The sequence below is a fragment of the Protomyctophum bolini genome (assembly GCF_963924005.1).
Source record: "Protomyctophum bolini genome assembly, chromosome: 7".
Taxonomy (NCBI): domain Eukaryota; kingdom Metazoa; phylum Chordata; class Actinopteri; order Myctophiformes; family Myctophidae; genus Protomyctophum; species Protomyctophum bolini.
In genome coordinates this window covers 3333785-3346594 of record NC_137868.1, presented here as the reverse complement: position 1 = coordinate 3346594, position 12810 = coordinate 3333785, and the positions used below count along the sequence as shown (strand labels likewise).

The 12810-nt window shown below is 44.9% G+C and overlaps 1 protein-coding gene across 1 annotated transcript in view; it reads right to left on the bottom strand.

Annotated features, from left to right (window-relative positions):
• Positions 1-897: 897 nt before the first annotated feature.
• Positions 898-12810, bottom strand: part of LOC308317962 (uncharacterized protein) — a 38379-nt gene continuing 26466 nt past the window's right edge. Inside the window, exons 13-18 of the mRNA XM_080767308.1 lie at positions 11871-11911; positions 10341-10451; positions 9476-9870; positions 5597-5986; positions 5101-5279; positions 898-3111 (exon numbers count right to left, since the gene is read on the bottom strand). Coding sequence (XP_080623434.1) covers positions 3033-3111; positions 5101-5279; positions 5597-5986; positions 9476-9870; positions 10341-10451; positions 11871-11911 — 1195 coding nt within the window. The 3' untranslated portion in view covers positions 898-3032. The remainder of the gene's footprint in view (positions 3112-5100; positions 5280-5596; positions 5987-9475; positions 9871-10340; positions 10452-11870; positions 11912-12810) is intronic.

The window sequence follows — 12810 nt, the reverse complement described above, 5'->3', positions numbered from 1 at the left end:
CATGATGTCATGATGTTGCCTCGGCTCTGCCTACGCCCCCCAGCCAGTGTAAAATATACCCGGTAACCTGAGACCTCTCGTGGCTTATTGCTTACGTTTCTGTGTCAGTGGTTCTCAAACTATTTCATGCCAATTAAGGACCCCAAAAATTATACGTATTTGGCCTCCGACGCCCATCTGAAAACATGTTGTTCCAGCAGGGACCCCCCCAGAAGCAAAGATTTGAGTTAAAAACGTTCGCTCTGAAAGAATATATATATATATTCCAAATTTGCGACACATTTTCAAGACTTTTCAAAAATAGCAGAAATAGCTAAAGTATAACATAATGCTTAGTTAAAACACCAAAAGGGGTTCCCGCCCGAAATGGCTTAACCCATTCTGACCGGGCACCCATTTTGGTGTTAGCATCATGTTATGCTTTACCTATTGAAAAATAGCAGATCTACAAGCTCATATCGCGCCACCGAGTGGCGCGATACGAGCTTGTAGGTCTGCTATTTTTGAAGAATTCGAAGAATCTGATCTCAGGTCAGAATGGGTTCATCAGACCAGTGTGTGTCCAGTGGAAACCTCGTATGAATCTGATCTCAGGTCAGAATGGCTTAATAAACCAGGTCTCAGACGTACTGTATACCGTAGCTTCAGTCCTTTTGTCACGTCGTACAGTATCGTACAGTACACACAGTGTGCAAACAATATTATGTAGAGACCATTCCCTATATAAATATATATATATATATATATATTGATATAGGCAGCTGTCAATCAAGGGCTGGTGGGTTTGTGGGTGGGAGTCTGTCTATAGGCTTGAGCCCCGCGGTATCTGGATGCGTGTACCACTTTTTATACATGATTATATATTTATTATTGTTGTTATTATTATATCATTATTGTTATGTATATCTTCTGAATGGATCTCTCCGACTATAGGTCTTTCTGTCTGGTCTACAAGCTAGGCTTATAGCATTTAGTTCCAGTTAGATCTGGCGCTTCTGAAATCTCTGGAACACTGAATGGCTTCTTGGGCCATGCTTTAATAGGGTGACTGACGTGACGTCGTGGCCTGACTTTTTGTCCTTTTTGTTACGCTCTTAATTAGGACCCTCTATTTTCGCCAGTGCATGCATTGATTACACCCCTTAAATACTGTACAACTTCTATACTATTTAAAGAAAATATTTTGGAATAGTTTCAAATAGCCAATCCACAAGCTCACAACATGTCGATATACGTAGATCGGCTACTCCAGCCTTCAGCCTGATTAAGGCTGGATAGCCGAAAAACATTTTTCATTTTTCTATTCAACCACCCTATATAAGGGAGGTTTTGACAGCTGCTGTACCATCAACAACCAATATAAGGCAACATGTTCAAAATGTCATTATACTTTAACCCATTCTGAACGGGAACCCATTTCTGTGTTAGCATCATGTTATGCTTTAGCTATTTAAAAATAGCAGATCTACAAGCTCATAGCTTTGAAAAATCGAAGAACGACTGACATTTTTAGAATCTGATCTCAGGTCAGAATGGGTTAATCAGACCAGTGTGTGTCCAGTGGAAACCTCGTATGAATCTGATCTCAGGTCAGAATGGGTTCATCAGACCAGTGTGTGTCCAGTGGAAACCTCGTATGAATCTGATCTCAGGTCAGAATGGGATTAATCAGACCAGTGTGTTGACCAGTGGAAACCTCGTATGAATCTGATCTCAGGTCAGAATGGGTTAAGTAGCATGTGTCAAACTGTAGGGGTTTCACGATATTGAACCCATTCCATGTAGTGATGCAACGAATATTCGGCCGCGGAAAATATTCGCCAGAAAATGGGCTAAAAAAAAGCATTTTCGGCCCTATTCGGTTTTGGCCTGAATAGGCAGAAAATATATCACCGAATAGTGTATGCAATTAATGCATTCAAAAGAGCTGAATAAATGTTTTATGGACACATAAACAGTGATTATTATTTAAGTTAAGTTTTACCATAACCATTTATTTTGCCATAAATCAGGTATAGCTTTAAAGGTACGGCCATGACAGCAATGGTAGGAAAAAAAAAGATAATATATAATATTAATCATGTTCGGATATTCGGTATTCGGTTTCCAAGCATTAGTTTTGCAGGAAAAAAAAACACCCCTTGGGGCTAAATTCGGCCACTTGTGCCCAAATGTGCTGACCTCATCACATTTTGTGACGGCAGCTATGTGTCCAGAGCGTCATCTCAACATGTCAACAATGGTTTCCCACTCGGCGAGGTCGGATTAGAGTTGTATATTGAGCTGTAAACATGGTCCTTTATCTCAATCCGGGCCCTAAAAAAATGCTTTGGATTGCGTGTGTGTGTGTGTGCGGCTGAGCGCGCACACACACACACGCGCGTGCAAGGACGATTGTGGATATTCGACGACGTCACAACCCGGATGCCACCTGGAGGCTAGCCACGGATGCTAGTTAGAAAACGTTCAATAAAATACTATTAACTCTGGATTAAAATGACATTTAAACAAACAAGCCAGATTTCTTGTTTTGGCAAAAGGTGGTTTTTCCCCCCGAGAAGTCGCGGATTCGGCATAGACCGGGTTTTAACGAGACAACACAACGCCAACGTACGAGTCCCTCTGCGTCGTCCGTCCGTCGTCATTAGTAGGGATTAGATTAAAAAAAACTAAACTAAACAAAAAGAACGACACAGTTCTGTGTCCCATATCGTCCAGTCCACAGGGGGGCGCTCTAAGTTCAGTTCTGTGTCCCATATCGTCCAGTCCACAGGGGGGCGCTCTAAGTTCAGTTCTGTGTCCCATATCGTCCAGTCCACAGGGGGGCGCTCTAAGTTCAGTTCTGTGTCCCATATGGTCCAGTCCACAGGGGGGCGCTCTAAGTCCACAGCGCTGGCCGACCTTGGCTCTGAAAACAAGAGAGTCCTTTAGTTCGTCCGTCTGTGTTCGTGCGGGTGGGTGGGGGGGGGGGGGGGGGGGGAGGCGACCTTTCCTCCCTGTCCCGTCCCGTGGCGTTCCAGCGCTCCGGTCCGTCACTGGGGCTCGGCGTAGATGGCGCTGGGCGGACAGGCTTGAGCGCCACCGCCTTCACCGCGGCGGCTGTGGGCGTGGCTGTGGACGACGAAGGTTATTACAGTTAACGGAAAGTAACGACGTAGCGAACACTAATTAACATTTAGACCCATTTGGACCCGAGGAGGATTCTACAAATAAATCTCTGAAAAAAAAAGAACCCCTATGTTTCTATGTTCTACCTAACTCTAACCCCTATCTAACCCCTAAATCTAACCTCTAAATCTAACCCCTATGGTTCTCAAACATTTTTATGTCAAGGACCCCCGGAATTATATGTAGTTGGCCCCCGGACCCCGATGTTGTTCCAGGGACCCCCCCTCCCCTCCCCAGAAGCAAAGATTTGAGTTATAAACGTTCGCTCTGAAAGAATGTATATTCAAAGATGTGCGCCTGCATGATTAAAAAAAAAATAGCAGATCTACAAGATTGTAGCGTGCCACTCCTGTCACGATAATGAACTTGTAGATCTGCTTTTTTTTTCAATAGCTTTCAAAATGAACTAAAGCTCAACTATTAACCCATTTAGACCTGACACTAACTATATTCTACAAAGTCTTCTAAATCCTGACAGTTTTCTGAAAAACCCTATGTTTCTATGTCAGTGGTTCTGCTCAACCTTTTTCATGTCAATTGGACCCCCAGAATTATCTCTATTTGACACCCTCCCGCCTCCAGACGCAAATATTTGAGTTAAAAAGGTTCAATGTGAAAGAATATAATATTCAAAGCTTTGCGACACATTCTTATGAATAAAATAAATAAAAATAAAATAAAAGCAGATATACAAGCTCGTAGCGCGCCACTCGGTGCGGCGTTACGAGCTTGTAGATCTGCTATTTTTCAATAGCCGAAAGTATAACATATGTTATGCTTTAGCTATTGAAAAATAGCAGATCTCAGGTCAGAATGGAAAACTGTCAGGATGTATAGAAGACATTTTTAGAATCTGATCTCAGGTCAGAATGGAAAACTGTCAGGATGTATAGAAGACATTTTTAGAATCTGATCTCAGGTCAGAATGGAAAACTGTCAGGATATAGAAGACATTTTTAGAATCTGATCTCAGGTCAGAATGGAAAACTGTCAGGATGTATAGAAGACATTTTTAGAATCTGATCTCAGGTCAGAATGGAAAACTGTCAGGACATAGAAGACATTTTTAGAATCTGATCTCAGGTCAGAATTGAAAACTGTCAGGATGTATAGAAGACATTTTTAGAATCTGATCTCAGGTCAGAATGGAAAACTGTCAGGATGTATAGAAGACATTTTTAGAATCTGATCTCAGGTCAGAATGGAAAACTGTCAGGATGTATAGAAGACATTTTTAGAATCTGATCTCAGGTCAGAATGGAAAACTGTCAGGATGTAGAAGACATTTTTAGAATCTGATCTCAGGTCAGAATGGAAAACTGTCAGGATGTATAGAAGACATTTTTAGAATCTGATCTCAGGTCAGAATGGAAAACTGTCAGGATGTATAGAAGACATTTTTAGAATCTGATCTCAGGTCAGAATGGAAAACTGTCAGGATGTATAGAAGACATTTTTAGAATCTGATCTCAGGTCAGAATTGAAAACTGTCAGGACGTAGAAGACATTTTTAGAATCTGATCTCAGGTCAGAATTGAAAACTGTCAGGATGTAGAAGACATTTTTTAGAATCTGATCTCAGGTCAGAATTGAAAACTGTCAGGATGTAGAAGACATTTTTTAGAATCTGATCTCAGGTCAGAATTGAAAACTGTCAGGACGTAGAAGACATTTTTAGAATCTGATCTCAGGTCAGAATTGAAAACTGTCAGGATGTAGAAGACATTTTTTAGAATCTGATCTCAGGTCAGAATGGAAAACTGTCAGGATGTAGAAGACATTTTTAGAATCTGATCTCAGGTCAGAATTGAAAACTGTCAGGATGTATAGAAGACATCTTTAGAATCTGATCTCAGGTCAGAATGGGTTTTAAAACCCCAAAAAGGGGGTTCCCGACCCGTCCTCCTGAAAGGGGGTTAGAACTATTCTGACCTCGGCGTGGACGCGGTGCTGTGGGCGTGGCTGTGAGCGTGGCTGTGCACGGACGGCGTGCAGTATCCGTTGGAGAGCGCGCGGTGCGCGGGACAGTCGTACGACGGGGGGTGGGCCGACGTCGATGCCGTCCCGCTGGCGCCACCTACTGGATGTCCCTGGTGGTGGTGGTGGTGGGCCTGTGGACACCATGGCAACATTTAACTCATTTAGGCCCGACCTCAAAATAAATAAAAAAAATCTTCTTTTCTGAAATAAATATTTTCACGATTTTTCAAAAAATAGCAGACCTACAAGCTCGTAGCGCGCCACTCGGTGGTGCGCTACGAGCTTGTAGATCTGCTATTTTTCAATAGCTAAATTATAACATGATGTTTAAAACACCAAAAGGGGGTTCCCGACCCAAAAAGCTAGCCTCGGAAACCCAGATAGATGTATAAATGCACCATTTACCATAATAATTAATGGCCTATAATTATTTAATAATGGCCTTTACCTGGTGGGTGTTCGTGTTGTTACGTTTCCCGTGCGCTGCGGCGGTGTTTTGGGGCGGGGGCTCGGGGGCCGGCGGCAGCTCGCAGAAGGGCGTGGCGTACTCGGGCTCGGGGGGGAGGGGCTCGGCGTAGTCGGGTAGGCCCGGCGGCGGCGGCGGTAGGACGCCGGCGGCAGCCCGCCGCCGGCAGGAGGCCGCCGGCGACGGGCTGTCGTAGTGGCTGAAGGGGAAGAAGAAGGGCGTGGTGTAGCCCCCCCCCCTCCTCCTCCTCCTCCTCCCCCTCCCCCCCCTCCTCCTCCCCCCCCGGTGGGGGGGCGGGGCGGAACGTCGACGCCACCGTCTGCCCCCCGACGCCGCTGCTGTAGCCATGGAGACCACGGACGCCATGTCGGGCTCTGCGTAGTCTGGGGAGGGGGAGAGAGAGAGAGAGAGAGAGACAGAGACAGAGACAGAGAGAGAGAGAGAGAGAGAGAGTGAAACAGAGACAGAGAGAGAGAGAGAGACAGAGAGAGAGAGAGAGAGAGAGAGAGAGAGAGAGAGACAGAGAGAGAGAGAGAGAGAGAGACAGAGAGAGAGACAGAGAGAGAGACAGAGAGAGAGAGAGAGACAGAGACAGAGACAGAGAGAGAGAGAGAGACAGAGTGAAACAGAGACAGAGAGAGAGAGAGAGAGAGAGAGAGCGAGAGAGAGAGAGACAGAGAGAGAGAGAGAGAGAGAGAGAGAGAGAGACAGAGACAGAGACAGAGAGAGAGAGAGAGAGAGAGAGACAGAGTGAAACAGAGACAGAGAGAGAGAGAGAGAGAGAGAGAGGAGTTGTTCCATAGTGAAACAGTCCTTTGAGTGTAAAATCTTCCATGACTGTAAAAGAGTTGGACATGATGTCGTCCTCTGTCCTCTGTCCTTTGTCCTGTGTGTGTGTGTGTGTGCGCGTGTGCGTGTGCGTGTGCGTGTGTGTGTGCGCGCGCGTGTGAGCCCCAAGGGCACCTCGGGGCGGGAGCTATTTTAACCCATTCTGACCCGAGATCAGATTTTAAAAAAAAAAGTCTTCTATGTCAGTCGCTCTTCGATTTTTTTTCTAAAATAGCAGACCTATACAAGCTCGTAGCGCGCCACTCGGTGGCGCGCTACGAGCTTGTAGGTCTGCTATTTTTCAATAGCTAAAGCACGACATGATGCTGTAAATAACACCAAAAATGGGTTCACGCCCAAAATGGGTTAATTATAGAGACAGGCGCTTAGTGAGTGAGGGGCTCTGATTGTCTTATAGCCACTGGACCTCTCAGTCCCCCCGCCCCCCCTGCCCCCCCCCCCCCTCCTCCCCCTCCCCCTCCTCTCCCTCCAATTAAAGGTCGTCTTTCTTTCGGAGAATGGAATGTTTACAGTGGGTCGCCCCGGGCGACCATGGGCGAGCGAGGGGGCCGGAGAATGGACGACCCACGGGGAGAGAGAGAGAGAGAGAGAGAGAGGGGGGGAATTAAAAGATTTCAGTGCACTGTGCCTACACATGTCGCGACCGCAGGTCGCGACATGTGTAGGCACAATGCAAGGAATAAATGCATTCGCCATGTATCCGAAGGAAGTCTGATCCAATCACTTTTAGATTTCTCCAGTTTAATCCTGAGTTTAAGTTTTTTAGTGTTCAAGATCTAATTTTAGGCATGTTTAAGCCTCGAGGAAAATCCGTGTTGAGGTTCTTAATCCACTGTTTTTCATTAAAACGTCTTTGTCCTACTGTCCAGTTAGGATTGTGTTGAAGTCCAGCGCATTTTAGAGCTCCAATGCCGTGCGCCATAAAATGTTGCACCAATCTTGTGGTTGTCTTTTTGGCATTGTTAATATTGTATCTGTGTCGTCCCAGCCTAGTACCTATTGTTTTACCTGTCTCTCCGACATATTGTAAACCACATTTTTCACATGTGATTAAATAAATGCAGTTGCTGGTTCTGGCTGTTATTTGTTGTTTAATCTCCAAGACGCGTTTTGTGGTTCTATTTTTTACTAATTGTTTGGGTTTGAAGTATTCTGGTCCCTGGCGTGCTGGTGTGTTGATTTCTTTTAGCTTGCTGTGTACTAGATAATCTTTAAGGTTTTTATTTTTTCTGTAGGCCGATATAATTTTATAATCTTTTAGAAGATCGTCTGTTCGGTTCTCAAAATTCCTTTTTATTCTGTTGTTGGCTAGTGTGCTCTGTGTTGAATAACTGGTTATCAGGGCCAATTTGGGGCCTGTATCTCGCACTTTTATTTCTAAGAAGGTTTTTTGGGCTTTCCGGAGGAAGGTCCTAGTGTATCCTCTTAGTCTGAGGGCATTAAATAGAGTTTTACAAGCTATTTTGAAATCACTTCTTTGCGTGCAAATCCTATGGAATCTTAGTAGTTGTGATTTGACTATTCCTGTGTAGGAGTGTGTCGGGTGGAATGACGTTTTGTGTAATAGGGCGTGAGTGTCTGTTTCTTTAAAGAATACTTTTAAGTCTAGTTTCCCATTTGTGTTAAAGTTTGGGCCCTTGAAGATTGTTACATCAAGAAAGTCAATCCTTTCTGTGTGTGTCACATATTTTATCGTTATGGATCTATGATGGCTATTTAAAACATCAATAAATTCCTGGAATTCTTCTTGGCTATGTTCCCATATTCCAAATATATCATCTAGAAATCTATAGTAATGTGTCGGTTTAAGTCTGCATTTTTCTAGTGCGGTCTGTTCCCATATGCTCATGTAAATGTTTGCATAAGATGGTGCAAATCTCTTTCCCATGGCCGTGCCTTTGATTTGTAAATAGAATTTGTTGTTAAAGGAAAAATCATTCTGGGTTAGATTTAAGTCTAGTAATTGGAGTATTTCCTCCTCTGGTCGACTTGTGTCTGGGTATTTACTAAAGACTTCCCTGACTGCTTGGAGTCCTGATTCTGTTTCAATGTTTGTGTAGAGGCTGTCTATATCTATTGAAAATAGAAGGGCCTCCTTTCCTACTTTAATAGCTTTAATTTTGTCCACAAAATCGTAAGTGTCTTTTATAAAACTGGGGTGTTTTATCGACAGTGGGTTCAGGAAATATTCAATAAACTCTGCTGTCTGATACGTCTCGCTGCCACAGTCCGACACAATTGGTCTCCCGGGTGGAATTTCATATGGTATTGTCCATGAATCCGGGCTTTTGTGTATTTTTGGTAAAAGATAAAATATCCTAGCCCGTGGGCTATCCTGTCCTATTAAGTATTGGTGTTGTTTGGCGTTTATGTGCCTTTTGTCCTTAAGACTGTTTATGATGGCTATGGCCTTCGTAGCTGTCTGCATGTAAATGGGTTGGTCTAATTGCCTATAATGGTCCTGATTGTTGAGCTGTCTCTCACCTTCTAAAAGGTATTGGTGTCGATCCATAATTACTATGCAGGAGCCTTTGTCTGCTGGTTTGATAATGATTTGTTTGTTGTTGATTAGTTCCCTAAGTGCCCTGGTTTGTTCTATTGTGAGATTATCTTTTTCCTTAATGTGTCCTGGTATGCGTGTTACCGTATTCATGTCCTTCTGCATCAGTCGTTTAAGACTGCTTGGGATTAAATTCTCAGACGGTTCCCAGCTTGATTTTGGTCGAAAAGGCAGTATCTCCGTTCCTTGGTCCATTCCAAAGTGTGTAGCTAGTTTCAATCTACGGTGATACTGAGAAAGGTCTTTCTTTAACCTGTTGGTTTGTTGTTTATAGATATCCAGTGTCGGGACAAAGGAAAGTCCCTTTTCCAGCAGTTCGGTCTGGTGTTGATCTGGCTGGAAGTAATGGGACAGATTAATTATGTTTGACTTGCCCCCCCTCCTTTCTGGGTTTATGGGGTCTATAAGTTTAAACTAGTAAGCCAATTTACAAGCATTGCTTTGCCTGTCTCTGTTGTCCAATGTACGTTATCAGGAACCACTTTAAACTCCCTGTCATCCAATTTAGGGAGGTAATTATAGGTAAAAATATTGCGATTTAGCTCTCTCATGTTATCCTTATCCTTTATTGAGAAATTAGTTGAGTAGTTGACTAAAGGGACATGGATACTTGCAGTTGGGAAGGCGTTCTGTGCTGCTGCGATGGCCTCTCTCAATGCCCTCTGCGCTTGTTTTGGAGCGTGGCCTCTCTCGTTTATCCCAACCGACAGGATGCAATAGGCTACAGTGGTGTTGCTCGGTATCCTCTCTAGTAGGGCCTTCGTATGTTGGAAGCCCATTCCTGGGTAGCAATCCACTTGCAGATCTGGTCGTGTCAGAGATGGAAGTTGGCTCATGTTTGAGTCTCCTATGATGAGGATGGGGGGGGGGGGGGGGGGAGAGAGAGAGAGAGAGAGAGAGAGAGAGAGAGATAGAGAGAGAGAGAGAGAGAGAGGCTGTCCAGAGGTATACCCCGGGTGGGTTCGGGCAAACTAAACGAAGATGAATCTGTAAAAAGCTAAACATTTAGAACCAATGACAAAACTTCATCTTGTAATATGTCGGTTCATAGAATAATCAAGATGCATGTTTTTCATATCGAGGTCCGTTACTTATTATGAATGAATTCAGCCTCTGAGCGGACCAGGGAGTCGGACCAGCACCATGCAGGTTCAGCCTCTCAGACCCAGAACTATACAGAATATTCTGCTGTTTTCTTGTATTGCTGTGTAGCCAGAGTGAGTGTGTTCTGTGAGATGAGGCTGGCTTGTTTGTGCATTCTTACCATTGAGAGGGTGTGTGTGTGTATACAGTGTGTGTGTATGTGTGTGTGCTCACCATTCAGAGGGGGGCTGTCATGGACCCCTCCTCGCTCCAGAGGATAGGAAATGAGCTCTGAGTGGGGGGGGCAGGATGGGAGACCCTTCCCCTGGAAACTCTGACAGACAGCTGGGCACGCACACGCACACGCACACACACACACACACACACACACACACACACACACACACACACACACACACACACACACACACACACGATGTGAGAACATGTGAGGGTACCTATACCCTAGGGGACACGGGGAGAACATGTGAGGGTACCTACCCTAGGGGACACGGGGAGAACATGTGAGGGTACCTATACCCTAGGGGACACGGGGAGAACATGTGAGGGTACCTACCCTAGGGGACACGGGGAGAACATGTGAGGGTACCTACCCTAGGGGACACGGGGAGAACATGTGAGGCTACCTACCCTAGGGGACACGGGGAGAACATGTGAGGCTACCTACCCTAGGGGACACGGGGAGAACATGTGAGGGTACCTACCCTAGGGGACACGGGGAGAACATGTGAGGGTACCTATACCCTAGGGGACACGGGGAGAACATGTGAGGGTACCTATACTCTAGGGGACACGGGGAGAACATGTGAGGGTACCTACCCTAGGGGACACGGGGAGAACATGTGAGGGTACCTACCCTAGGGGACACGGGGAGAACATGTGAGGGTACCTACCCTAGGGGACACGGGGAGAACATGTGAGGGTACCTACCCTAGGGGACACGGGGAGAACATGTGAGGGTACCTATACTCTAGGGGACACGGGGAGAACATGTGAGGGTACCTACCCTAGGGGACACGGGGAGAACATGTGAGGGTACCTACCCTAGGGGACACGGGGAGAACATGTGAGGGTACCTACCCTAGGGGACACGGGCTTAAAGCCAAAAACAATCCCAAGACTGAAAAAGTTTTTTTTTTGCAAATCTGCAAAAACAGATTTTAAACATTATGTTATAATTTAGCTATTGAAAAATAGCAGACCTACAAGCTCTACGAGCTTGTAGGTCTGCTATTTTTGAAAAAAAAATCGTGAAAATATTTATTTCAGAAAACTGGAGGATTTAGAAGAATGTCAAGGTCAGGCCTGAATGGCTCAAATGACCCCTATATGAGATTCTCAGGACTGAAATCAGTCGCCAGGATTGAGAACGTTAAGCCCTGCGCGGAGGAGGGAACACGCCACCCAGCGCCACCCAGCGGGAATCGAACCCAGGACCTTTCTAGCTGTGAGGCGACAGCACTATACCGGCTGTGCCACCGTGCCCTATATACGCGGCTTATTTCTAAGCTATAATGTTGGGCCTAGTTGAATAGTCGACTAGTTGCTTAAAGCCCTGGCACGCATGCACACGCACGCACGCATGCATGCATGCATGCACGCACAAGCACGCACACACACACACACACACACACACACACACACACACACACACACACACACACACACACACACACACAAGCACGCACGCTTTGGAATGTAGGAAGTGAAAGCGTTGGAATGCAGCGTATTGGTTTTGTTTACCTTTGGCTAAGGAGTAGCTCTTGATGTGTGCAGCCTGCTTCCTGGATGGAGAAAGGGACAGCGTAATTTAGTCATGTAACCACGTGTGTAGCTCATACATATATAATTATATATATGCTACCTTCATCATTCAAACAGGTCGGGTCATATACAAGGTCTGTGCCCGCCCCCCTTAAGTGAATTCCGATAGGGTAATCAGTACCAGAGCAACCACTCGAGGAGACTGCGAAGTGCCGCACCGGCAAACAACATTGGGCCAGAATGTCCTCTCAGTACACAGGGTTGTGTAGCATCATGGAATGGCCTTCCTCTGCGTATAAGGGACTGTGCTTACATTTCCCTGACATGTCTTCATTACACCTATAGCTACATGTTTAAGCATTTATTTAATATTTACATGTCTTCTGTGGTCTCTAACATTACACCTATAGCTACATGTTTAAGCATTTTTTTCATATTTACATGTCTTCTGTGGTCTCTAACATTACACCTATAGCTACATGTTTAAGCATTTATTTCATATGTACATGTCTGAATCAAAGATGTTGTGTGTGAGGTGAGATTGACTATGAATCAAAGATGTTGTGTGTGAGGTGAGATTGACTATGAATCAAAGATGTTGTGTGTGAGGTGAGATTGACTTTGAATCAAAGATGTTGTGTGTGAGGTGAGATTGACTTTGAATCAAAGATGTTGTGTGTGAGGTGAGATTGACTTTGAATCAAAGATGTTGTGTGTGAGGTGAGATTGACTACGAATCAAAGATGTTGTGTGTGTGAGGTGAGATTGACTTTGAATCAAAGATGTTGTGTGTGAGGTGAGATTGACTATGAATCAAAGATGTTGTGTGTGAGGTGAGATTGACTATGAATCAAAGATGTTGTGTGTGAGGTGAGATTGACTTTGAATCAAAGATGTTGTGTGTGAGGTGAGATTGACT